Below are 27,242 nucleotides of genomic sequence, written 5' to 3'. Positions count from 1 at the left end.
TCAACGACGGCTTCTTCTGTAACACAGGCGCTTCTATCGGTGCTGTCTGCAGAGCGTCCTGCCCCCCGCTGCCCGGGCGGGAAGGAGCCGGCCCGCGGTCGTGCCCGGCATCCTGCCCCTRTTTCCTCCCTTCTCTAGCTCTTTCTGTTGCATGGTAAGTGAAAGGTCTGGACCTGAAAATTGCTCGCTCTCAGGATTATTCRTATTTAGCTCTGAGACTGCCGGTTCCGATACGAAGCTCTTGGCTGCTCTCACGGAGCTTACAGCCCCTCTCAGCAGTTTGTCGCTAAATGGCTGCTCTGGCGAGAAGATGCGTTTACACGTTTCTGCACATCTGCGTTGTCTTGTCTRTGAGCCTAGCTTGAGGAAAATGCTGATATTTGGATTGCAGGCTATCTAGGGCACGGCATTAAACCTCTCTTGCTGAATTAAGCTTTTAAAAATACTGAAAACGTTGGGGCCRGGGCCTGCAGGTCCCCCGTCACCCGCTGGCCGGCGGCACAGCGTGGGGCTGTAGGCTCCGGCYGTGGTTACGAACAGGGGCCGTTCCCCTTCCGCGGTCACCTCTCCGCTCCCGGCTGCCGCAGCCGGAGTCCCTGCCGCCCCGCCGGGGTATTTGTGCRCGGCGGGTTTGTCCCCGGAGCCCCGGCGCCCCGCCGGTGAGGAGGCACTCGGGGATCGCTGTTCGGCAGGAGCAGCTCGGGGCGGCTTCCCTGCCGCAGGCGGCGTCTGCTAGGGATTCTCCTCTCCGTCTCCTCCTCCCCTTCCTTCTTGGCACATGCCCCGCTGCCCCGGCATCTCTGCCCGCTTGTCCTCAAATTCCGGCCCTGGGGCTTCCGCAGGGACTTGGGGAGTAGCTCTGCCCTGCTGCTAATTGCTCTGCTCGCAGACGGAGAGCAGCCCTGACCCTGCTGCTCGTGCTCAGCTTTCCGATGTGCCTGAGCCGCAGGCGCCCAGCAGCGCCCAGCAGCGCCTGCCGGCTCAGACTCTAGACTAACTATGCTCAGGTTGAACCCGCTTTTCCCCTTTGTGCTCCAAAAACGTTTTATTTCCTGCAACTTCTGCAATAAATGAAAATGAGTCACTTCGTGGGTGCTAGGCTGTGGATCAGAAAAGCGGCGACCTGCACGTCCTCCCGGGGCGTAACGCAGTCTCTGTTGCTGTCTGTACCGTTCTTATTTATCCTCATCGATCTTTTGTTTGTGGGCTTGTTGGTGAATAAACTGTTGAAAATYCCAAGTCGTAACAGAGCTGGCGGGTAGTTTCTCTGCGCAATGCTGGGATGTTCAGCTTGAGCTGCTTATTTGGAGATGGTATTTTTCCGCGGGGTACCACGTTACATGCATGTGCTGTCATGTTGGAGCCGTCGGAACAGATGCTTTTGGCATTACAGGGTACGAGCGTTAGCGGGGAGCGAGGAGCTGTGCTGCTCGGCCGCGGCGCCGGCTTGCGCCCGGCGTGCGGGAGCCCCGCGATGGCCTTTCGAGGCGGCTCCAGGGGATTATTCAGCACCGCGGCTTCTCTCCTTTCTTCCCTACCTCTTTTCTCTTCCTGCTTTCTGCTAAGGCCCTGGGTTCGTGCTAAGCCCRCGGGTGGGCGGCCGAGCCCCGAACGCCTCCCCAGGAAGCAGCCCCTGCTCCGAGGCCACATCCGTGCTGCGGCCGCGCTCCCGAGCCGCGGTCTGGCGTGGGCACGAGACCCCGCTGCGGCCAGCGGTCGCATCCTGCCGTCCTAGGAGCGTGCTCGTGTTCCAGCTCTCGCCAGACCCGCGTCTTTAGCTTTCCTGAAAGAACGGGAAGCAGTTCCCGTGCTGTGCTCGGCACTGGTGGCTCTGCTGGGCTCCTCKGCTCGCAGCTCCTGACAGCAGCACTGCGAGCGGCACGTCGGCAGCGAGGGTGGATTAAGCGACGGCAGGGCACGAGYGGAGGTTTGCTCCCTAGGCTTGGAGGAGGTTGAAGCGAGCAGCAGAAGAGCTGCTTTAAACCGGAGAGCCGAGCGGTGCGGTCGGGCCCCGGGCTGCGGCGGACCGCGCGCTCCTGCCGGGCCGCAGCGCCGTGCTGAGCGCCGGGCGCCGCTCGCCGTGGGGGTTGGTGCAGCTTTCGGAGCTGCTCGCCCATGRGGACTGTTTCTCCTAGTTTTCTGAGCGTTGCTGTAAGGTGTTGCAGAAAAGCATTTGTTAGATGCAGGAGCCTGCAGGAGCTAGGGCAGCTCGGAGCCATTCAGCTGAGCTCTTCATGTAAGTTCTCTATTTAAATTGGGTGGAAACCCCCACACACGCACCGTGTCCTGAGTAACATTTTCCAGAAAGAAAAAAACTCCATTTGCAGCTCTGTGCTGCATGGGACAGATGAGGGTATAGGAAGCCGGTTCGGAGCCCTTCTGCAGCTTCACATCCGCGAGGCTGAGCCGGAGCACACCGGACCTGGTGCTGAGGTTCGGAGTTTGGGCGGCGCCACGGGAGGCCCCGGGGCACGGCGCTGCGAGCCGGCTCTTCCCCGGCCTGCCCGTGCGCCCTTCGGGCCAGCGGCAGCTTGGCCGCCGCTCTCCCTCGCGGGGAAATCCTGCCGGCGCTCGGGGGAGCGAGGCACCGGGCAGCGAGCGCCGCGGTCGCGTAGCGAGGCAGCAGCAGCGCTCGGAGTAGCCGCCGGCTGCCGGCGCGGGTCCGGTGCCGTCGCCACGCGGCGCTTCCTTCCTGCGAGGAAGCGCCCGGCGGAGCCGCGTTTCTGCAGCTCCCTCCGTTGGCCCCTCTTCGCCTTATCACAGCGAGGGAGCGCGAGAGACGCATTCTGATTTATTTTTATCTTGTTGATCACATGCTTTTTAATGTTAAATGTTCTGTGGGGGAGGAAATTTCTGCAACTGCAGAATTAATAGGAATTCAGGGTTTTTCAGTTGAACTTTGCCGTGGGTTTTTGCGAATCACAGGCTCTGACAGCCTGCAGCAGCCAAGTCGTACTGATGGAAACATTCCTGTTCTCATCGCAAATTCCCCCTGCACGTACGCGCCGGGTGGCCCTCCCAAGCCTGCGGCCCGTGCGCCGCAGCTGCGCCTCGGGGCTGCCGCGCTCCGGCCCGGCCCGGCSCGGTGGGTGCTCAGCACCCTCGCCCCTGCCTGCGCGAGGCGGGATGCGACCGGGGGCGGCCAGCGCAGGGAAGGCAGGACGCGATGGGACGGCTCGGGGCCGAGGGGGAGCACGCGGCGCGGGACCCGGCGCGCTGCCTGCTGCCGTGCACCCTGGAGCTGCCCAGGCCAAGTTGTTTTCTTGCATGTTGAGTTTAATTGTATTTTAAGACATCAAAAAAACACCCACTTTCTTGTGATCTGATTTTTTCTTCTAGCTCYGTTTCTGCTGCCAGGGCAACTGAAACGCGGCTTCGCCGAGCTGCCCGGGGCTGTCCGTCAGCGCCCGCGCGTTCCCAGGGCTCGCGTGCGAGGCTGCGCGCCTCGTGCCGCCGGGTTGGAGGGGCTGCCTGGCACGAAGCTGTGATTTCCCGAGTGCAAAGCTCCTGTCAGGAATCCGGCTGCAGACAGTTGATGGATGCGGCCTGTGCAGCGGGAAGGAGGAGCAGGGTACGGCGGCCCGGGCGCGGAGCTGGGACGGGTCCGCCGAGCTGCGGCCCGGCCGGCCGGGAACGGGCGCTGCCGCCCTTCCTCCTCCACGGGGCTGTTAGCGGCTTGGCGAGCGAGCCGAGGAACCCTGGGCTCCGGGGCAGACCCGGCTCCGCTGGCAGCGGTAGCCCGGCCCGCTGGGCTGTGTGCGGAGGTGGCCGCAGGCCTGCAGCGGGCCGGGAGGCTGCAGCGCGTCCCCGCGCTCTGCTCCAGCGTCACGCCGCGGCGGCCGGAGACGTCGCTTCGCCGCCGTGGAGAGGAGGCCTCCCCGGGAGGCAGACGTGCCGCGCCGCGCGGGAGGACGGGGCCCAAGGCTGTCTAGGTGTGTGGGGTCCTGCCCCTGCCCCGAGACCCTCTGCRCCCTCCGAGGAGCCGAGCCGTGCCCACGGGGAGGGATCCCCAGGAAGGAGAAGCCGAAGGACCGGGACTGTTCGCAAGGGAAGAGAGGAAGGGAGGAGGCAGGGCGGGGGTGCCGAGGCCGGCCGGAGGCTGGGGCCCCGGCAGCAAGCCTAGCCGCCGTCGGGAGGACGTTTGGCTGCGCAACGGGCAGCATGGCCTTTAGAGAAGCGTCACCCCTGTAAACATGTGGGCTGAGACCACTCTGGCGAGGGGAGCGTTTCCCACCTAAGCTGCTTTTTAACCCACGGCTCCAACCCGGAGTCGCYGTGCTCCCCGGCAGCCTCCCGAGGGAGAGGAGCAGGCCGGCCACGGGCCCGCGGCGCAGGGGCGCAGCGTGCTCCGTCCTGGCGCACGGAGCCGAAAGCGGCTCGCGTTTCAGGTATCCCAGGCAGCTCCTGGGCGTTCGCAGCGACGCAGCGGAGTCGTGAGCGCTCGAGCGCTCGGCCGCGGAGCTGGCTTGCTCCCCTGGGAAGGGGTTGCCGTGAACCRTTGCAGCTCTTTACCCCTCAACTCTGCTACAGGTTTTCCCGCTGATTAAACTGAGTCCAAAAACGGCACCCTGGAGAACACGTTCCCTGCGTGTCGTATGTGCTCAGACTCCTTCCCGAGGCAGCGAGGCCTGGGCAGGGGTTTCTAAAACGTAGCCGGATCGAGCCGCGCGGGGCTCCCGGCTCCGAGGCCRGCGAGAGCGCGGCACGGGGCGGCTGGCTTCGCCCCACCACGCTCCGTGCTGGCCGAGTAAAAGCTTCCCCCTGCGAAAGCTTTTTGCAGCCGAGGTCTCTAGCGGGAGCTGCGCGGATGATGGGAATGGCACCTGGGTGCCGGGCAGGGTCGTTCCGTTAATCCCGTGTGGTCGAAAATACCTCGCTTTCAGCCGCTCCGTTGGAGGATCTCCGCTGACGGCCGTTAAGCCGTCTAATTCAGCGCGGGCGGAGGAAGGGACTCGTGTTACGTAACGCGTGTCGTTCTCGGGTCCCCAGAAGTACGCTGCCCCGACGGCGTCAGCGGSGGACGGGCGCGCCTGCTCGTGCACATGCCAGTGCAACTGCTGACCTCCGAGCGCATGAATAATTACTGAATATCAGAATTTATGCTGATCGGCGCTTGAGGCTTTTGCATTTAAATCTGATTTTGCAGAATCAGTGGTAAACAGATGCAAGACTTGGCCTCTCCTCCGTTCAGCTGGCTGCTGCGAAGGCTCCTGCTGATTCACTGGGAATCCTGCTTGGTTCGCAGGCAGGTTTGGGGGGAAAGGTTTTGCTCAAAGGTTGTCTGCAGCACGGTGCCTGTGAGAATAGCAGTGTTAAAAAAATAGAAAAGAAACATTGATTCTTGTGGATTCAGAACTCTGTTAGCAGCCTGAGGGAGGAACATTTGGTTCGCTCTGAGCCTGTCAGCAACATACGTGTCTCATTCAGGTGCGATGAAGAAACTTTTTSATTTCAAGAGACGCATCTGTCTTAAAATATACATACCTACATTTTTKTTTCTTTACCTACAGTTATAAGTAATACTAAATGCAGTTGATAGGGGATTGGAGGCTGCTTCTGCTGGGGAGGTCGGCCTGTTTGCGTTGCCGTCGCTCTGTGCGCGCTGCTTTGCACAGCTGAACTGCCCGTTCAGCTGCTGCGCGCGCTTTGCATGGTTTCACACTGTGCTGGAGGTGAGGTGTTGCAGGTAGGAAAATRAGATCCTAAAATCAGAACAGTCAGCAGAGGATTTTGAGCAGAGGCTGATTTTTTTTAAAAAAAAAAAAAACCTTAAAAAGTTGGTCTAATAAAGGTCACTTAAATAACAAAATTTGACAAAATGACGAATATGACAAGACAAACAGAGCCAGGTTAAAGGTTGCRGGTTGACCCGTTTAAACCCTTTTCCCAAGGCTGTGGGACCTGGGCTGGTGCCTCTGGTCGTCACAGTCCCCAGTGTCCCGGAGAGCCCGGCCCCGAGGGAGCCAGCCCGGGCAGYGCGGCGCAGCAGCGGTGGTCCTGGCGTCCCCCGCTCGCGGCTTGAGCTTAAGCAGCTTGTGCACTCAGAGTTGCYTCCATGATGCTCTTTGACCGTGCATTACAACGACACAGATGTGCCAGGGAAGAAAATGGTCGCAGTTATTAGTCCATTAAGCTTCCCTGCGTTCGATCCGCTGCAAATCCACCTGGACCTCCGTATCCCCCCGCTTGAGGATGCTGGAGCCGGAGGGAAGGCGGGCAAGCCCTGGCATTATTTCTTATTAGGGTTTCCCCTCCCAGGCTGCTTCCGAGTTGAAGCTCRGTCTCTTGGAGAGTGTTATCAGACATTTACATGATTGCAAACCCTATTTTTGAGACTCCCTGTATCATCCTTGTTAGGCTTACTGGGATTCTCAAAATACCTCCGGCAAAATAATAAGCATGTTTAGATTCAGACTTTTGAGCAGAAGAGACCTTGCCTGCGTACCTCACCGAGAGGCGTGGAGATGAGCTGCGTCCTCAGCCCACCTAAGGGCGCTTCARGGTGGAGGCGTTCCTCTTCGGGGAGCAGATGCTGGCGGGCTGGCTGCCGCGAAAGCCCCTCCGCGTCCTCCGCGCCTGACTGCGTCCTGACGAGCAGCCCTTCCCTGCCGGGGCTGAGGCTGGCAGGGCCCGGCTCTAGTGACTGTGAGAATTACAATTTTCTTACATTAGAAAGATTTTTACCTCGCTCTTCGAAGTCACAGGCAGGATTCGCTCTCTTGTAGAACAAATGTGATCAGTTAGATACCAGAGTTTGTTTGTGCAGGGAGGTTTTGAGCGGCTCGTCCGTGCTTGTTGCACGTCGTGATACGGCGAGGTGGTTTGCTGCTGCTCAGATTTCTCCAGCCGCATCTCGCTGGTGTTGATTCAAAGGGGCATTTGAGGATGTGACTCTGGGACAAGGAGCCGCTCACCTGCGTTGGATATCTCTGTGGCTTCTAAGAACGTTGATGTTGTCCTGAGGTGCTCTGTACGCAGCACGAAGCGTGCGGTTAGCCTTAAAATCGACTTACATTAGTGCTTTAGAMACACCGATGAACAAGGAGGGATTCTCACGCGCTCGCTCACAGGCGCACACGGGCATGCACCCCCCCGCCCCGCGTCGTCTTTAGGCTTTTGGGAGGTTTAGGGCAGTCCAAGGTGCGTGTCACTTGGCTTATTGACAGGAAGCTGTTGTGCCATTCTGCAGATGCAAATTCTGTCTCATGTTTGGTTGGCACCAGTAAAGGAAACTTAATTTTTATTTCCTAAACTGACACCTTTAACTTTAATCCCTGATACGTCCCTGTGGCCGGACTCTGCTGCTGGCGCCCTGCAGACCTGCTGAAGAGCAGGCAGCAGGATTGCTGCTTTCTCCAGACAGGAGCATCAACAAGCAAGCAAGCAGAAACACGTAGGCAGGACTGCTAACTTGCCTTGTATGGGAACAGGATCAATATTTACATAGAGAGAAGCAGAAACCTGCTTAAGGAAAGCTGCAGATTCAGACCTCTCTCGGGGGTTAGGTTCCTTGCCTCTGGGCTTTTTTCAGCGGGGGACGTGCGGGAACRGCTGTGGCTAAGCAGTTTGTCTGCCTGACTTCAGGTGTACGCTGTCCCTCCCTGGAAGGAGAGGATCGGCCTGCTGCTGCCCGGCACCGTCCTCTGAGCACCAGCCCTGCAGGGGTCCGTGGCGTCGTGGTGGTTTGAATGCAGACTGTGACTTGGTTGTGATACGGGGGTGAGGTGGCAACGTTTCCGAGCTGTTCGCCTGTGTCTCGTTAGCACTCTCTGTTGATGCTTTTAGATGCCTCCAGTTCAGTCCATGCTGTGGTGGCATAAGGCTGTGTTCGCTCCTCGAAGCGCCATGGCATGACATGGAGGCTCCTAGAAGCAAGATGGAAGGTACAGTACTGGCAGCGGCCGCCACTGTGGACTCGCTTTCTCTCCCTCTTGCGCTGCTGTTTGAAGGTGGGGGGAGAAGGGAGTGAAAGGGGGAGGGGAAGAAAGCTTGAAAAAATGAGGAAAACCATTAGAAAGCTGCCAGTGACCTGTGCCAGGAAAGGCCGAGGTAAGGTGCCCCTCCTGCCCCGGCCGGCCCGTCGACCGCGCTGCCGGCGGAGGCTGCCGCCAGCCTGGGGTTGGGACGGCGGCGGTGGGAGCGAGGGCGTCCGTCCCCGGTGCCGCTGCGGGGAAACACCAGCGCTTCTACCACAAGGATGCTTCCTTCGCCAGAGGCTGCTTTTAATTTGTGAAATACTGAAACGGATTTGGAAAGCTGCTGTGAGCATTTTGCTCAGCAATGAAGGTGGTTTTCGGTTATGGTGATGTTCATGGATGAAACCTTCCTGTCTTTTGTGTCTCGTTGCATCACAGAAAAGCAGGGTCCAGAACGGAAGAGGATCAAGAAGGAGCCCGCCACGCGAAAGCCCGGCTTGCTGTTTGGAATGGGCCTTTCAGGAATCCGGGCCGGCTACCCGCTCTCCGAGCGCCAGCAAGTCGCTCTGCTTATGCAGATGACAGCAGAGGAATCTGCAAACAGCCCAGGTGAGAGCTGAAGCGCGGTTTTGCTCGGAGGTGTGGGCGGCCACGCGTGAGCTCGCGGCGAGCCGCGCGTGTGCCTGGGCTGCGCAGTGCACAGCCGCGTCGGTTACTGGCTACTTAGAGCAGGTCATGCACACCAGCGGAGATGAGCTGCCACCCGGGAAACGCGAACGCTGGGGCTCAGCGCGGTCCTGCTGCCTGGGGAGAACGCAGAGCAGGGGGTCTGGGGCGAAGCTGCAGGACGGAGGCGCTTCGCTCCTGCCCACCTTTCTCTCTTGGCTGCTTTTTGTTTCCTGCCATCTCCGTGTTACTGCCCAAGCTTTAATAAACCTATCCAGCTCCAAAGTACTTGTCCAAAGAGGCGCCAAAGGGCTGATTTACTGCTCTGCAGGGTCTGCCCCTTTCCGGCGCCGGGGGCTGGGTGCTGGGCCGGGGACACCTCGGGGGCCCCGCGCAGCAGCACGTCCCGGTCCCCTGGCTGCCCGGGGGGCTCAGGCAGCGTGCTGGGCTGCCGCCGGCGTTCGCACGGGGCTGGGGACTGCCGACCCTTCGGGCAGTTGCTCCCMATGTAAGGCGGTAGCAGAAAGAGGTGTCCTGTGGGCCAGATGCCGSCCGTGTTAGAACTTGGGGTCCCGGGTACCTTCCTGGGCACCGAGTTCCTGCTGGCGGCTCGGGCTGCTTCAGCGAAGGAGTGATGTGAATAAAAGACAGAACGTCATCCTCTTTAGGTATTTTAAAAATGTTTCTTCTTGTGGAAAAAGGATGAAACTGGTAACCAGTGCACACTGTAACTTGAGAGGCAGAGCAGCTGGAACATGTTTACCATGGATTTTGTATTTTAGTAATTTTATCTGTTGCATATGCAATCCCCTCTGGGGTTTGTAGATGCATTGTGCTCTCTGTTTATTTGTGTCTGCATCTTACACACAAACGTTGCAGTTTTTAGCCACCTGTTTTGTTGTTTTTAACACAAATCTAGCAGCTTATGTCGCTGTTATTGTGGCGGGGGGAAGCTGCGTAGTCTCAGAGCCTTCAGCTGCTCTCCCAGGAAGTGTGCGCTCTCCTCCCAAGGCTCTCAGACCTCACATGTTCTTGGTAAAAGGCCACTTCCCTTAGGAAATGAGGTTTTAGGGTAAGGAGATGCATTGTCTACTCCTAAATCATGGGATTATTGCCTACAGTCTTTTCAAGGACTACAGTTCTCTCCAGTGGGCTTTGGCAGCCTGCAATTAATATTTGTGTTATACACACACAGGCTTTCCTCTGTCTTCACATCAACTTCCGAGGTTCAGTTGTCTCTGGGTGCTCAACGTTTCAGTTGAGAGGCAAGATTAAATATATTGCAACAGCTCCCTCTAAGGGTTTTGGTCTTCCTTTGAGTTGCAGTTCTTCACTTCGTTCCTCTCCTCCTTGCAGTTGACACAACACCAAAGCATCCCTCTCAGTCTACAGTTTGTCAGAAGGGAACTCCTAACTCTGCCTCCAAAACCAAAGATAAAGTAAATAAGAGAAATGAGCGGGGAGAGACTCGGCTGCACCGAGCTGCCATCCGAGGAGATGCCCGGCGCATCAAGGAGCTCATCATCGAGGGTGCGGACGTCAACGTGAAAGACTTTGCAGGTGAGCAGCCCCGGAGCGGCGCGGCAGTYGCTGCCGCGGAGCCAGCCCACGGTCTGTACGTTTTCCCATCTGGCAGAACGTTCCCTCTCCTAGAATGGCTCCTACCAGAGACAACAGTTTCTGTATAGCACAGATTTGCTATTTATAACGAGGGGACTAACCAAAAATAACATTACCCTTTTGAGGGGAAAAGTCTTGCTATCCTTTTTTTTTTAAAAAAAAAAACACTACTAGAGAGTTGACAAAGTAATAAATCCTTGAAAATCATCAGTTCCCACGCTAGGGTTTGGCAGCTAAATTCTCTGGCTGTCCTGCCGGTACTGAATACGCTTCCGCTCGGGGAGGAGAGGCTGAGCTGGACTGGCTCGGTGGTGCGTCCTTGGGCTGTCCCAGCCCCGCGCTCTGCGCCTGTGACAGGGACCCTCTTGTCTGTTTGCTGCTTCCCTCCCACAGGGGAGGAGGATTTGCAAGGGGAGGTGGGCTGGTTTAGCTCCTGTTTTGCTTAAAACATAAGAAACTATGTGCACAAAAATATTAAAAACATTAGGTTTGTAAAATCATTGCTCCAGCGTTGAATGGCAAATAGCTACAACGCTCTGGATTTTGAGTCTTTTTTAAGTGCAGAACCTGAGTGCGAAGCCAAAGGGGAGCTGTGCTCGGCCCGCAGACGGGGGAGATCAGCCTCCGAGCTGCTCCAGCGGTGAATCCAAACTGGAAGGTCCTTGGAGCGTTCTCTCTGAACCTCAGCTCCCTGCCCGGACCTGATAGCACCTCGACCTCCTCCGTTCAGCTGGGTTGCGAAGCTCTTGTTGCTGGCGGTGGGAATTTTAGACAGGCTGACGGGATATATGGGAAGGCTGAGTTGGAGGCCGTGTGCAGGACGGGGAGAGGAAAGCGGGCCGCGGGGTGGCTCGTTCGGCCGAGCCCTGGGAGAAGGGAACGGTCTTGCAGCAGAACGGTAGTCGTGAGATGAACTGTGTCGTTCCTGCGCTCCCGTACGCACGAGGGGGCTAAATTAGCACGAGGCAGCCTTTCTTCTGGCACTTCCAAGAGCTTGACTTTGCTTTTTAATGTYCTAGCACGATTCTTTGCCTATAAATAGATACGCATGTTCCTCTGCCTGTATGATTAATATCGGTGCTAGACTGAAGTATCGGTTGTGATGAATTTTGGTCACAGGTGCCCCTTCTAATGCCTCCAAGTGAAGGTAACTGAGTAAGCTCCCACGACACTATCAGCAAAACACTTGAGGAGCCATACGCATTTGCTGGGAAACTTCAAAACAGTTTCTGCTTAAAAATAGTCTGTTTGAACTTGATAAAATGTTTCATTCTGTATTCTTCAGAGGTTTGTTTGAGAGGGAGAGCCGCTGTTACTGTGGAGATCTGCTGTTTGGCTGCTCTCTGAAATCAGGACCTGTTTGTGGTGGCAGAGCTGCTTGCTTTGGAAAGCAGGCAGAAAATATTTGTTCGGTCTGTGTGTGGGATGTTTCAGAGGAACGTCTGTAGTTCAGAACTCGTTTCTGACTCAAGCAGCGGTGTTCCTCTTACGGAGGAGTAGGAGAGGGGATAGGATTTGAGATCTGGCTTCCACAAGCAATTCTCTTAATTTCATACGCAAAACTTTGCCTTTTGATTTCCCAGAGCTGCGTCAGTTCTAGCAGATGATTTGTCTGTGGCACGTTGTGCTACTAAAGGGAAGAATGGGCTGGATTCACCCAGCGAGTGTTTGGGGCTACAAGGCACAGCTGCGGGTTTCTTACGCACAGAGTCTTTGTCTTGCAGACCCGGCTGCACCGCGTGGGAGCTGGTCAGGGGACAGTCGTGCTGGCCATCAGGGCCACAGRCGCCCAGACACACTGGCAGCTAGAGCTTCTGTGGACAGAGGATATTTTTCGCTGGTTTTAATTTTTTCCGTAGAGGTGATGCCCGTATTACGAGTGTCTGTTTACTTGCAGGCTGGACAGCATTGCATGAGGCGTGCAACCGGGGTTACTATGACGTTGCAAAGCAGTTGCTTGCTGCAGGTGCTGAAGTCAACACGAAGGGGTTGGATGACGACACCCCACTGCATGATGCAGCGAATAATGGGCACTTCAAGGTTGGTTTTTGCTAGATTTCATGGCTGGCTTTTAAGGAGAATTTCCCTGCCCCAGAGCTGTTAAATATTTTGTTTGGTGTTCCCCTTTGCAGGAGAATTCGTCATTTTTCTTCCGGGGTGGGGAAGAGAGGCAGCATAGCTTTGCATCAAGTTCTTCTCCCTTCTTTGCTGCCCAGATTAATTCGTTTTGCCTTTTTTTTTGTCTCCTTTCTTACCAGTGACTCTTTCTGTCCTAAGGCCTGTCCTATGGCCTGAGGAGAGGCTGCTCTGTAGCCTGAGGACATCCCCCTTTTTCTTGTATATCTGGAAACTCTGCAAAAAGCCTGGAACTGAAACATCTTTATGAGCATCTTCAAGTCTCGTTTTCTGTTTTCAGGTGGTGAAATTGTTGTTACATTATGGAGGGAATCCTCATCAAAGCAACCGGAAGGGAGAGACACCTTTAAAAGTAGCTAATTCCCCCACCATGGTGAATCTACTCCTGGGAAAGACCACGTATCCCTCTAGTGAAGAGAGCTCAACAGGTGAGATTGACCTTTATGTGAACATGGGAGTGATGTCTGTGGCCTGCAGCTGTCTGTTAATACAGATACGTTAAGAGGACAGTGAAGTTAGACTGTTGTCAGAATATCTGCACGCTGCTGTCACGGTCAGGAGTCCATCTGTAGCTGTAACTCTCAAATTCAGACAACATAACTACCAGCCTTTAGCTCCGGGAGCTCTAGCTGTTTGCCCTGGAAGCCTACGTTGAGATCACTTGCCTGGTGCAATCGAGATGTAGGATTGGAAGCCAATTGCAGGTAAATGGATGTCTTACCTTTAAAATGTCAGTAATATTCCAGCTTGTTCATAGAAAGGAGGAAGTTTGAGTGCACATATTGTGTATTTCCATCCCTTCCCAGCTAGGGAGTCAAGGAGCTCTGCAGTACCAGTGCTGGCGTTTTCAGGTTGTGCTCCTGGGCCAGTATTTAGTAGGGTGCACTGCTAGAGCTTGCCCTGCGAGTGCCACCATCGTGGCTGTGCTGGATGGGAAAGGTTGCAGTAGTTCTAATTGGAGAAAACATTCAAGCCCTATGGGGAGTCTTAGCCAGCACTCTATTTGCACAGTCATAACCCTATTAACAATTTCTTTCCCTTGATACACCCTGGACGTTGTTTTCAGGAATATCCCTCACAGGTTTGATACTGAACAGCTGTTTCTTTCTGAAAGATCTTCCAATTTGTATTTTGAGCTTTTAGCCGCAAACATGGCAAAGGCTGGGTGAGGAGAAGGGGCRCCAGGGCTGTTCCCGAGGGTTTGAGGTCTGTGCAGCAGGCTGTGATGATGTTCCCTTCCCAGGGCCCCTCGGAGGCCTAACGCTTTGTTCTCTTCTCTCTGCAGAGACCTCAGAAGAGGAGGACGCCCCTTCCTTCGCTCCCTCCAGCTCTGTTGATGGCAATAACACAGACTCAGAGTTTGAGAAGGGTTTGAAGCACAAGCCCAAGGCCCAGGAGCCCCCCAAAACCATCACCCCGGTGAAGGATGAGTATGAATTTGATGAGGATGATGAACAGGACCGGGTACCGCCAGTCGATGACAAACATTTGCTGAAAAAGGATTACAGAAAAGAGACTAAAGCAAACAGTTTCATTTCCATACCCAAAATGGAAGTGAAAACTTATACTAAAAATAACACAATTACACCAAAGAAAGCTGCCCACCGCATCCTATCGGACAGCTCGGATGAGGAGGAGACTAGCGTTGCTGTGGGGACTGGGGAGAAGCTGCGACTTTCGACTCACTCGATATTGCCCAGCAGCAAGATCCGGGAGCCTGCCAGCACAAAGACGCAGAAGGAGAAAAGCAAAGTAAAAAAGAAGCGGAAGAAGGAGACTAAAAGCAAAGAGGTTCGGTTTGGCAAAAAAAATGACAAATTTTGTTCCTCTGAATCAGAGAGTGAAAATGTGGAGAGTGAGGAGGATGATAGAGACTCTCTTCAGAGCTCTAGCTGTGTAAAGGACTCCAGGCTAGTGCTAAAGGAATCCTCCTTGTTTAACTCTCTGTCTGCCTCATCGACCTCTTCTCATGGGAGTTTAGCATCCCAAAAACATAATCCTAATCTTACAGAACAACACTCCAAGCACTGGAGGACGGACAATTGGAAAACCATATCTTCTCCAGCTTGGTCAGATGTCAGTTCCTTATCGGACTCCACAAGGACGAGACTGACAAGCGAGTCAGACTACTCGTCTGAGGATTCGAGCTTAGAGTCACTAAAGCCAGTCAGGAAGAAACCAGAGCACAAAAAGAAAAACAACCCACACAACACTGTTTCTGAGAAAAAGAATTCATTCCATACCAATGTGGATGGAGCAATTCCAAAGCTGGACAAGGAGGGGAAGGTTGTTAAAAAGCATAAAACAAAACATAAACATAAAAACAAGGAGAAGGGACAGTGTCCCATCAGCCAAGACATTAAAATAATCAAAACTTTCTCTTTTGAGTTTGAGGACTCTAAACAAAAGCCTGAGAAAGGCTTAATAGTAGAGACAGAAAATCCAGTCGAAAATAAATTGAAAGTGTTAAAGCATGAGCGAGAACACTGTAAGAAGGAAGAGAAGCTCCCCAAAGGTAAAGTGGAGGAGAAGGAATGGTTGTTTAAAGATGAGACTGGAAAATCCTCAAAAGAGGAGAAATCATTAAGAAAAGTCAAGGATGGTAGTAAAGACATGAGTAAATCCTTCAGAGAAGGATTAAGTAAATCAGAAAAAGAGAAGCCTGTAAAGGAGAAGTCTCCCAAAGAGGAGAAGCCCAGAATACACAAGGAAGAAAGAAAGAAGAAGTCGAAGGACAAACAATCAAAATCCGAAAAGAAGAATGATCTGAAGGAGGAGAAAATTGCTAAACTAGAGAAAGAAAAATCCTTCAAAGAAGAGAAAGAAAAATGCAAGAAAGAAAAAGTTTACAGGGATGAGTCTGGATTTGATGAGTTTAATAACAAAAGCCAGTTTGCTGAAAATGAGGACACAAAGTTCAGCCTCTCAGATGATCAGCAAGAGAGATGGTTTTCAGACTTGTCATCAGATTCTTCCTTCGATTTCAAAGGTGAAGATAGCTGGGATTCTCCAGTAACAGACTTCAGGGAGATTAAAAATGACACTGTGGCAAAATTAATCATAGAACCTGTGAAAGAGGAAATTAAAGACAAGAAAAAGGAAAATAAAATGAAAGAGAAGAAAGAATACAATGAAAAACGTAACGAAAAAGACACTTTCTTAAAAAAGAAAGAGAGAGACTATGTGGACAAAAACTCTGAGAAGAAAAAGGACCAAACTGAAAGACACAAAGTTACTCCTAGTTACTTGCCTGAAAAGGACAAGAAAAGGAAGGATTCTGCAGAAAGTGTCAAAGACAGAAAAGACAAAGATACAGGTGAAAGCAACAAAGATAGAAAAGACTCCTCTGATAGCTCTAAAGATCGAAAAGATGTTAAAACTAAGCAGGAGGAGCCCTATCGAGATGAATTTAAAGACTATGGTTGCGAAACATTCTTCAAGGATAAATCTGACCCTGAGTTCAGCGGCAAAAGTCTGGAGAGTTGGGATAGGCACCATTCAGGGAAGGAGAAGGAGARGAAAGATGCTCCTGATAAGGAAAAAAAAGAAAAAGTGAAGCCAGAAAAATACAAGGAAAAATCCAAAGAAGGCGACAAGGAGAAAAATGAAAAAGCTGCTCCTGAGAAAAACCTGAAAGACAAAGAATTAGATAAAGGTTTTAAAGAGAAAAAAGAAAGTAAAGAAAAATACAAAGACCTGCATAACAAAGACAAAGAGAGGAAGAGTTCTTTTGACCAAGTTAAAGAAAAGAAAGAGAAAAACTTCTCTGCAGATAGAGAAGACTTCTCTGAGAAAAAGGAGGAGAAGAAGAGCAAAGAGAAAAGCTGGTACAGCATCGCAGACATCTTCACAGATGAAAGTGAAGATGAGAGGGATGATTACAGCTTAACAGGGTTCAAAGTCAGTGAAGCTGTTGGGAGTGAAATGCATCGACTGGACAGTCTGCAGGAGAAGGATGATGGTGCAGCTGCTGAGAAGGAACTCTACACCGAGAAACACCGGAAGTACTCCTCGGACAGGCAACATTCAGGGGAAAAGCAGAAGGAGAAGGAATCTAAGGAGAAGAAAAAGGACAAAGGAACATCAGAGGGCGGAAAAGAGAAAAAGGAGAAGAATTCCTCTGAGAAACACAAAGAGAAGAAAGATTCTACGGAGAAGTACAAAGACAGGAAAGACAGAACATCCATAGACTCCACTCAGGAAAAGAAAAACAAGCAAAAGCTCCCTGAAAAAGCTGAAAAGAAACACGCCAGTGACGATAAGGTGAAAAACAAGCATAAGGAAAAGACGGATAAAGAGCATTCCAAAGAGAAAAAGTCCTCAAAGGGAGGCGAGTCAGAGAAGAGCCTATTGGAAAAATTGGAGGAGGAGGCTCTGAATGACTACAGAGATGACTCCAATGATAAAATCAGTGAAATCTCTTCTGATAGCTTCACAGATAGGGGACAAGATCCAGGACTGACCAGCCTCTTYGAGTCTTCTAATCTCTCCCTTACTGATGCCTCTGAAGAAAAATTTAAAGATTCTCTCCCTTTGCCCTGCCTGCAGGACAAACTCAAGGAGAAGGAGAGACACAGACATTCCTCATCTTCATCGAAGAAAAGTCATGAGAAAGAAAAAGCAAAGAAGGAGAAGACRGAGAAAAAAGAAAAAATAGAAGAATTTAAAGACTCCAGCAGCAGAAAGGATTCCACTCATTACGAAAAAGATTTCTCCGTGGATGGGGAGGCTTTTAGCACTTCCTACAACATGAAGGCAGAGCCTGATGAAGAACCAGAAAAAAGCATTGAATACTTATTTTCTGAAAAGAAAGATAAAAATGATTCTGAAAGAGAGCTGTCAAAGAAAGCAGAAAAAGAAAAGACTTATGGTTCCGGTGCCATCAGCACAGTGAAAGAGAAAAAGAAGCGAGATAAACACAAGGAAAAATGGAAGGAAGAAAAGGAAAAGCATAGAGACAAACATGCAGATGGTTTCTTTAAACATCACAAAGATGAGCCAAAGTCAACAGTTAAAGACAAGGACAGTCCTCAAGTTACCACCTTTAAAGATAAATCAAAGGAAGAAAACCTCAAATTTGGTGAGACCAAGCTGAAGGAGAAACTCAAGGAGAGCCAAGAGAAAGACAAAACAGAGTCAATAAAAATAAGCAATGGAAATGAAAAAATAACCCTTTCCAAAGATACTAGCAAGAAGGATACCAGGCCAAGAGAGAAACTTCTGGGAGATGGTGATCTGATGATGACCAGCTTTGAAAGGATGTTGAGCCAGAAGGACCTGGAAATTGAGGAACGCCACAAAAGGCACAAAGAGAGAATGAAGCAAATGGAGAAAATGCGACACAGATCTGGGGACCCCAAATTAAAGGACAAAATTAAAAGCGCTGAAGAGGTGCGCAAGAGGAGCCTGGATCTGGCAACAAAGAAGCCGTTAACGCTGGATACTCAGCTCAAGGACAAGAAACTTAAAGAAYTAGGTCCACTGACTCCTATACTGTCACCCGACAACAAGGCACAGCCTGCTGTTGGGACAGATTCTAAAGACTGGATAACTGGTCCTCAGCTGAAGGAAATCCTTCCTGCGTCTCCCCGGCCGGATCAGAACAGGCCGACAGGTGTTCCAACCCCAGCATCTGTGGTATCTTGTCCAAGCTACGAAGAGGTGATGCAGACACCAAGGACTCCTTCATGCAGCAATGAAGACTACACAGATCTGATGTTCGAATGCACTGACTCACAGCACTCGCTGCCCATATCCACAATGTCCATGAATGCGTGCTCTCCATCCTTCTTTGACAGATATACAAATGTTTCTAGCGGGCTCCCTGAGAATCCAAGTCAGACCCCAACACGTACCATACCCTCTACGAACCTTTACCGTTCTATCTCTGTTGATATCAGAAGGCCACCTGAGGAAGAGTTCAGTGTTGGAGATAAATTTTTCAGACAGCAAAGTGTCCCAGCAACATCCAATTATGACTCTCCAGTGCAGCATCTAATGGAGGAAAAAGTTCCCCTTCCCTCTGTTCCTGCAGAGAAGTTYCAGTGTTTATCTCCTGGGTATTATTCGCCTGATTATGGGGTTTCATCACCTAAAGTGGAAGCTTTGCACTGTGCACCAGGAGCTGTCAGCGGAGTTGCCCAGTCACCTGAAAGTGTCTTTTCTGGTTTACAAGCAAAATCCTCCCCTTCACACAGAGATGAACTGCTGGCCCCCTCTGTAGAAAGTGCTCTTCCTCCTGATCTTGGCATGCCGTTGGATACTACAGAAGAGCAGCAAGCTACTGCTTCTATTATGCCACCAGAACCTACCTTTTTACCGCCTATTGAAGAAAACCATTTTAGTTCAGCTATGCCAGAACAAAACAATATGGACTGGGACAACCCTCCATCCGGCAACCCTGACACTGCAATTCCTCCCAGCCTGATGGGCAACCCAGCAGAGCACTCTGTCGGCTGGTCCATGGGCTCAGAACTTCTGATGAAATCTCCCCAGAGGTTTCCCGAGTCCCCTAAACCACCGCTCTGTTCCCTAGAACCAATTCATCCCACACCAGTAGCCTTCATTCCCACAGATACGTCATACCCAGTTTCTCCTATATCTTACCCTCTGTCTGTGTCTGAACCAGGGCTTGATGAAGTCAAGGAAGATGCTGAAGAAGCAGTTCCAGGAGAAATAGCAACTGCTAATGAGCAAGCGCCRTATATGTCCCCTACTAGATTAGACACATTCTTTAATAACTGCAAGCCTCTTCCAGAAGAAGCACCTGAGATACCTCCAGAGCCCCCTTGTATGCCAACAGAAACTCAGGCAGAAGTTGTTAAGACACCAGAAAACAACTACTTGGAAAACAGTAATACTGCACCTGCAAATACAGAGGAGCCTGTAACGTGGCCTGATCCATTCACCAATACAGAAGATGATTTGGACCTTGGCCCTTTCTCACTACCAGAGTTGCCGCTCCAACCTAAAGATGTTCCAGAGACAGAGATGACAGAAACAGAACCAGTAGAAGAAAGTCCTGTAACAGCTTCAGAAACAAATGCTGGGATTATTAAAGCGAATGCATCTGTAATAGCTTCCAGTGAACAGGAGGAGCCACCAGCCAGCCAGCCAACTACTGCCCTGCCTGTGGAAACAGAACCACAGGCAGAGGAGCAGAAATCGGAAGTGACTGCACAAGAAGCCACCTCAGAAGTGCTGAATGCACCTGACGAAAAAGGAATAGAGGAGTCAGAAGCACAGATTTTCCAGCAGACCTCATCAGAGTCTGCTCAGGCAGAGAGCAAAGAGGTGGAGCCCATTCATGAAGACCTGTCATCTTCTAGTGGGGTGACAGAGAGCAATTCCCAAAGCTGTCCTCCACCRGTGACCACCCCTGAGAGTGGCMCCTCACAGGAGAGTGCTGCAGCACRCAGTGGGAGCCAAGTCTCTTCCTCCCAGACAGATGCACCTCCAGGGAACGCTCAAGCAGAAATCATTGAACCAATACAAAAACCAGTAGCAGAAACTCCCAAACCACCCAAAATAGAAGAGATTCCTCAGCGGATTACCAGGAACCGGGCTCAGATGCTGGCCAACCAAAACAAGCAGAACGCTGCATCTTCTGAGAAGGAATTTCCTCCTGTTTCTGCACCTTCCACACGTGCCAAAGGCCGAATTACAGAGGAAGATGATTCTCAGACTCAGCACCCACGAAAACGCAGGTTCCAGCGTTCCAACCAGCAGCTGCAGCAGCAGATCAACACTTCCACCCAGCAGACTAGAGAGATGATACAGCAGACACTGGCAGCTATCGTAGATGCTATAAAACTGGATGACATTGAACCCTATCACAGTGACAGATCCAACCCCTACTTTGAGTACCTCCAGATCAGGAAAAAGATTGAGGAGAAGCGGAAAATCCTCTGCTATATTACTCCCCAAGCTCCTCAGTGCTATGCTGAATATGTCACCTATACTGGCTCCTACCTGTTGGATGGCAAACCTCTAAGCAAGCTTCATATTCCAGTGGTGAGTCACCCTCTCCCCTCTCTTATTTCTGCAAGTCAATTTAAAACACGGCGTGAGGRACTCTCCCCTCCCTTGTTGTTACCAGCACAACTGCGTTGTCCCCCTGAAGCAGTGGAAGTGCTCTAACAGTGCCGATGGCACCCCAACGGTGTCTTTAGCATACTTTTAGAACATACTCGCAGTGACAAAACTGAGCCGCGGTAAGGGGATGGCTGCGTGCTGAGTGCATCCTCTGAGATTGTTGTATTCTTGCAGACAAGACCTTAGGCTGTGCTTAAGAACCTAAGATATTTTGAGGCTTTAGAGTGAGTTTATGTGAATCTGCTGGATTTGAGGCCAGAAGGCAAAACTGCTTTTGCAAGCAGTATAGTAATGGGATAATGAACCTAGAAGACTGTAAGGAAAAGATAGCTGTTCTTACCTCCTGCCATCATTTTACTAAAGCTTCAATATTTGAGTTGCTRATAGCAGTAACTCCTTGGCAATGGGACCTGCATTTCCTTGCTGCACTGTATGAACAGACTTTGCTAATACAAATGCATCAATAAACCTGATGCTCCAGGCAGTAAATCTGGGGTCCAGCCTCAAGGAGGAGGAGGGTCAACATGACCTGCCATGTCAAACTGTGTTGCCTGCTGCAGCTAGTGTGATAGACCCTTGTCCATGGGCCTTTCTTTTGCCTGTCCAGAACAGCAATGAAGTCCATGCAAGAACCTCAAGACAGGCCCTTTTTGCTTTGCTAGAATAATGTTTTTATTGATGTAAAATTCTTACAGAGAACATTCCCTTTAGGAAATATAAATGGATTCTTCTTTTACCCTTACACAAAACTTTGTTTTGAGTAGTTTGATATATCCTACCATTTCAGAAGCCATGAGTCTAAGTGAACCAACAGGCCATGTGTTGGGAGAAATCTCCATTTCCCCCAAGTATGAGCCATGTTGGAAGTGAGGGATGAGAACATGGTGCCTGTTCCTGCAATGAGAGGGGAGTGGGAGCAGCATCTGCCTGGAGCCCTGTTTCATGAGTTAATGCAAGCTTTGCCTGCCACAGAGCCGTGAGCCTGCAGTCACATCTGCTCGTTCATTCCTAGATTAATTCAGAGCYGCCTGCTCTGCTGTTCTGCAGCTTGCGCTGAGCTTGCGGTGTGCTTTGCTCATGAGGAAAATGCAGAGCAGCGTCGGCTGCCTGTTCCTCTGGCTCAGTCCTGTGGCTCTTCGTCATCCACGTGACGTACCCTTCACAGGGCGCAGACTGGGCTGCTGCCTCGGGTGTTTCTCTAAGCCTCATCCCTTTGGTCGAAGACTCCCAGGCCCCTTTACAAACCGCCTTTGCAACCCCTTAGGTGAGCAGGCAGGTGGCTGGGAGAGCTCTGGCTCCRTAGGCTGAGCCCGTCTCTCTGTGCTGAACATCTCCTGCCCCGTTGTCTCATCCCTGCCTGTGGCCTGACCCCTGGCAGGGCACGGACYGTTGCTGCCTGCTGCTGAGCAAAGACGCAGGCTTTGTGCTCCTGCAGCTCTGCGCAGCACCCTGCAGGGCGGCCCCATTCCCTCTGCAAGCCCTTGGGAGATGTCTGCTTTCACCCCATGGTCTTGCTGCCAGCCCGCTTCCAAGCCCACGTCCCCTGCCTGCATGGCGGTGGGGGCAGGCCCCACCACGGGGCTGCAGGTGCAGCCAGAGCTGCTGCCTGAAACCCTTTGCTGCCCTGTGTCCGTAGATCGCCCCGCCGCCGTCGCTGGCAGAGCCGCTGAAGGAGCTCTTCAAGCAGCAGGAAGCCGTGAGGGGGAAGCTGCGACTCCAGCACAGCATCGAGCGGGTAAGGGCAGCGCTCTGGGGAGGATTCCTGCCGGGGAAGAGGCCGGGGAATTTCCTGTGCTGGGAACCCAGGGCTGCACCACTCACTGCTTCCTCTGCTCTTCTCCAGGAGAAGCTGATTGTCTCCTGTGAGCAGGAGATTTTGAGAGTTCATTGCCGGGCAGCGAGGACTATCGCGAACCAGGCTGTGCCCTTCAGTGCCTGCACCATGCTGCTGGACTCCGAGGTCTACAACATGCCTCTAGAAAATCAGGTCAGTTCCTGTCTTTACGGCGTTGAAGCTTTGCAGAGGTGCTGCATCTGAGGGAGATGAGTTTTTTCTGAGGGAGGGAGGGATGTTACTATTGCTCTTCCTGCTCGGGTACTGTCACACACCGCAGCATACAGAGACGGGACACGTTGCGAGAGACCTCCTCAGCATGTTCCCAGGTTGACTAGTCTGACTCAGTTACGGGAGGGCTCAAATTGCATGTTCTGTGATACCCCGTGTGCGTGCAGGGGAAGGAAATACATCTGGGAGCGCAGTGGTGCAGGGAGCGTCGTGCGTCTCTTTAGAAGCAACGATGACTCATGTTTATCAGTGAGTYGCAGGACCCTAGGCCCTTCTTCTTGATCAGGATCATCTGCACATTTGAAAGGTTTATTTATCTACACTCCGGGATTTCTTTTCATGTTGTATAAAGGGGGGAGAGCCATTAAATGAATTTGTATCTGAATACTGGCATTGAAAGAGCCAGCATCTGTTGCACAGTCCACAGAAAATGAGTGTTTCTTCCTTTGATTTCATATAATTCTGTGCCAGAGAAGGGGGGGAATCACGTCCGGTTTCTGCAGTGTCTGTTGCTGTGCGGCTCTGTGAGAATTAAAAGGCGCTGCAGTGGGACCGAGCGATCCCGTCGGCACCCTCTGCCGGCCTGCGCGCTGCGGCTGCGCCACCAGCCTGTCTGCTCTGAAGAAAGCGCCTTGCTGCATTGCAGGAGCGATCCTGTGCAGCGACAGTATAGCGGAATTTATTAGTGCCCTGGCATATTGATTCAGGAGCCCTGGTTTTATTCCTCGGCATTTCTCAGCCAAAAAGGGTCTGCGCTTCTGCGCTGAAGATGTTATGATCTTGGGCGTAAGTTGAAGGAGACCGAGAGCTGCARGTGCTGGGACAGGGGCTGGCCCAGAAGGACTCTTAGCTCTGCAAGGAGAGCAGAAGGGAGGTGTGTGTGCGTGCACGTGTGTGTATGCCCGCACAGCCTCCGTGCCTGAGGCTGAAACCCCAGCAAACGGCTGCCAGGGCAGCTAAGAGCAGCGTGCTCCATCACTGCTCCCTGCAGACATCCTTCTTGTTACCTCAGCCCTGTTTCTGGCGAGAATGTGCTGTAAGAGGCATCCGAATATCGCCTGTTAGGACTTTGACTGTTTTAAGAGAAAAAACAAAGTGCCATGTAATTCCCCTTTGCTGTCTTTTGCTTAGGGAGACGAAAATAAATCGGTCAGAGACCGTTTCAATGCGCGACAGTTCATTTCCTGGTTGCAAGACGTGGATGACAAATACGACCGAATGAAGGTGAGAGGCGCTGGAGCCCTGGCGCTCCGGCTCRCGGCCCGGTTTGCTGCGGCGGCACKTTGCCAGCAGCAGGTTCTGCTCTTGTGCATTGGGCCAGGGAGGGGGGTTGCAAGATAATGATCCCGGCTGCTGCTTTGAGAGCCCCCAGGTTCTCTGAGCGCTGTGGGCCAGTGAGGCAGCCAGGCGTGCTGCATGCTTTTGGGGGAAGCTGTGTTCATGATTTCTAAAAACCTGCTGGAAGGAGGTGTCCTAGGAAGTTGTAGGCAGCGTTCTGCTAGGGGGAACACTTGTGTGGACCGCACCACCGAGARGTTAGCACCTCTTCGGGGATTACAGGAGGGCACTTGCCCCTGCTGGTTCAAAAGAGGGATTTGAGACACWTTCTGCTTCAGGTCCTCGGTCTCACGGTTACCTCTGAGTTTCCTGCCACATGGGCTTGAGCATCTCGGCCTGTTAAGCCCCCAGGGCCTGCTCCTTACCAGCGACACATGCTGCACCAAGCTCAAAGCCTGTGGCAAATTTACAGGTGGCAGGAACCCATGCAGTGATTTCCAGAGCACTCTGCAAAGCTCAGGGTAGCAAACTTGGGAAGTTGCAGTGAGGAGGGATGCTGACCCTTTCCGCTGGCGACGCTGGAGGAGTGGGCGGCTCAGACGTGAGCAGCGGGCAGAGTGGGATTTTCCTCTTGGACAGCCGAGGGCCGTTGGGGAGGCTTCGGGGACTGTCTGCTGAGGCTGTTCCCAGCGGCGGCAGCGCTCTGAGCGCTTACGAGCCTTCAAAAGCTCAAGGACCTTGTGGGCTGGGCTGGGCTGCTGCCCCGGGCACAGAAAAGCCGAGCAATTTGCTTGTGCTCATGCTGGAAATGGATGGGAAGGCAGGAACATGAATTTCTGCTCTGTTCGCTTGCCTCTGTGTTTTGCCTGGATTTGCTGATCGGATTTGTTGGTGCTGTGCTCCCGCCCGCCCTGCTCAAGCTGACGGCCGGAAGCCGGGCGGTTGATCCCCTGGGCGCTCCAGCCTCGTCTGCAGGGACGCGCTCGGCCCGTTGAGGCCCTGCAGCCCCGTGGCCGGGGGCGTCCTGGAGCCCTTTCCGGCGGCCTCGCCCAGCTCTAGCTTTTCCTGCTGTCCCTTGTTCCCTTGGGTGCTCTGTGGCACCCGGCTGCAGCGGGTCCCCGGCCTTTGCAGGGTGCAGCCGGCAGCCGGTGGCTGTCCCAGCCTCCCCGCTCACCCCTCGTCTCTGCTTGGGTTTCTTTCCCGATCCAGACGTGCCTGCTCATGCGACAGCAACACGAGGCTGCTGCCCTGAACGCGGTGCAGAGGATGGAGTGGCAGCTGAAGGTGCAGGAGCTGGACCCCGCGGGGCACAAATCCCTCTGCGTGAACGAGGTGCCCTCGTTCTACGTGCCAATGGTTGATGTGAACGATGACTTTGTGCTCTTGCCGGCATGACAGTTCAAAACCAGGAGACATCACTGAAGACTGGCAAGGACGGGAGCCCTCCAAGGTCGGGCGGTCGAGCTCACATTCACCCTTACCGCTTGCTGATGAATCCCTGGTCAGAGGAGGAGGAAGCAGCTATCAGCAGAAAACTAAACAATAAGAAAAAAAATTGCACTTTCTTCACAGCGCGCCCCTCACTCCYGGACTGAGGCGGCTCCGCCGGGCAGCGGGGTGGGGGCGCATCTCCTTTCCAGGCGGCCGCCGCGGCAGGGAGGCAGCCGGGCTGCGCGCAGCAGCGAGCACCTCGCCGACGAAGAGACTGGCCGGGAGGGAGGAGGCCAAGGACACCGTTTGGGTGTTGCAGAAGCTGCTGAGCGGGGCCAGCAACCACGTGATTCATGTACTTGTGAACACAGTGATTTCCAGCTCTCTGTTTTCCACCGGTCTGCGGATCTCCTCGCAGAGAAGCTGCAGTAGGAAACTACGGGGGGTGGGGGGGTGTTTGAGTTTCTCGTTCCATCCTGGGTATGTMTAAAAAAAAAAAAAAGAAAAAAAAAATTAGAAACAAAAGAAAGCGTCCAACTTCGGCAGACGCGGCTCTGAAGGTGTGAACGGCGCCAGGCTCCGGAGCGGGGTGCGTGCGAGGCATCCTGCAGCAGCCGCTCGCCACCGGTTTGCAACAGCAGCGGACGCCGCCGGCGCGCGGTGCGCCGGGGCGGCACGGTGAGTGGCGGACGGACGGACGGAGAAATGGTGACGCAGAGAAAGGACTTTGCCAACTGTGTTTTTAATGGAGTCAAATCCATGTGGTTTATATATTTTTTCCTTTAATCTTGGGCATTTCGTTTCTCTTTCTGAGAACATAACTTGAAAACACTACAGAGCCAATACTCATATAAAGAAAAATTGTATCCCATAAATGCTGTACAGTTTTTATATACATTAACAATGTACTTTTGCTGCCTTCTAGATAATTTATTTTGCAACACATTACTGCACAGTTGTAAATAACTTATGTACTGTAACATCACTTTCAGTTATGTGTAAAGAAATAAATAAATTAATTAAAATTATCTTTGTATGTATAGTTCACCCTAGGCAGCACTTTCCCTTTCAAGGACAAAATAAGGGCCAAAATGGTGTGCAGTGTTATTTCCAAGGCTGTCTCGTGCGCTCAGGCCTCGCACCCAGGTAGTGCGACCTGYGGTTCGTGTTGTGGAGATCTCCAAATGCTGACCTCTTCCGATTTTAACACCATGTCGCTTTTCTCCTTTTCCCCCCGCCCTGTTGAGTTGCGTGGAGTAGGAAACCCGCCGGTCCGGCGCTGCGGCAGAAGGGACGGGGTGCGAGGGGAGCCCCGCTGCGCTGCGGAGGGACGGGAGCGACGCGGAGGACGCGCGGCTTCGGGCCGCCGACTCGCGTGGACGCCGCGGAGCCGCAGTAGCTGCAGGTCTCGGCTAGGGGCCGGCGCGGGGGGCTGCGGAGCGGGGTGAGGGCGGCAGAGCCCGGCGCGGGCCGCGGTGCTCCGCGACTTCGTGATGGTGCTGATTGCGTGTAGGACGCGTAGGGAAGGGACTGGCTTGCGGCCGGGGTGCCGCCGTTCGGGCGAGCCGGGGCCATGGAGCCGGTGGCAGAGCTTGCACGCGGCCGCGCTTCGTGTTCGGGCTCTCGCGGCGCCTCGTTCGGCGGGCGGGCGCCTCCTGCCGCAGCCGCGCTCCGGTCCGCCTCCCTTTTGCCTTTTTTCCTTCTTTTCCTTTCTTTGTCAWACCGAGTGCGAGTGATCCGTGGCGTTGAACACAGCCGCCCCGCTGGGCCGAGCTCGCTCGCGGGCGCGCTCGGAGGCGGCCGGCGAGGAAGGGGCCGCGCAGCACGCGGTGCTCTCGGCCGTTCCCCCCCGAGGCCACCCCGCGCCGGCCCTGGGTGCCGGCCCGCAGCGCGCGCAGCATCGAGCTGCTCTTCGGAGCCGGGGAACGCGGCGGGAGCCGGCGGGGCGCTGCTGCCGCGAGCCCCGCGGAGACGGTCCCGCCCGGGCAGGCGGGAGGACCGTGGCCCGGCCTGGCAGGAGGGCTTGTGCCGCGGCG

The 27,242-nt window shown here is 53.3% G+C and overlaps 1 protein-coding gene across 3 annotated transcripts in view; it reads left to right on the top strand.

The window, feature by feature from the left end:
• ANKRD11 (ankyrin repeat domain 11) overlaps positions 1-27,229 on the top strand; it is a 155,588-nt gene extending 128,359 nt beyond the window's left edge. For all 3 annotated transcript variants that reach the window (XM_085317345.1, XM_085317346.1, XM_085317347.1), the window contains 9 exons: positions 8,355-8,525; positions 9,939-10,142; positions 12,100-12,242; positions 12,619-12,766; positions 13,624-20,351; positions 22,069-22,167; positions 22,276-22,419; positions 23,629-23,721; positions 24,985-27,229. In XM_085317345.1, the coding sequence (XP_085173471.1) occupies positions 8,355-8,525; positions 9,939-10,142; positions 12,100-12,242; positions 12,619-12,766; positions 13,624-20,351; positions 22,069-22,167; positions 22,276-22,419; positions 23,629-23,721; positions 24,985-25,170 (7,916 nt within the window). In that variant the 3' untranslated portion in view covers positions 25,171-27,229. The remainder of the gene's footprint in view (positions 1-8,354; positions 8,526-9,938; positions 10,143-12,099; positions 12,243-12,618; positions 12,767-13,623; positions 20,352-22,068; positions 22,168-22,275; positions 22,420-23,628; positions 23,722-24,984) is intronic.
• The last annotated feature ends 13 nt before the right edge of the window (positions 27,230-27,242 follow it).

This window comes from Rhea americana, unplaced genomic scaffold (genome assembly GCF_003343005.1).
Source record: "Rhea americana isolate MKP2758 unplaced genomic scaffold, rheAme1 scaffold_499, whole genome shotgun sequence".
NCBI classification, from domain to species: domain Eukaryota; kingdom Metazoa; phylum Chordata; class Aves; order Rheiformes; family Rheidae; genus Rhea; species Rhea americana.
This window is presented reverse-complemented; position numbering and strand designations above follow the sequence as displayed.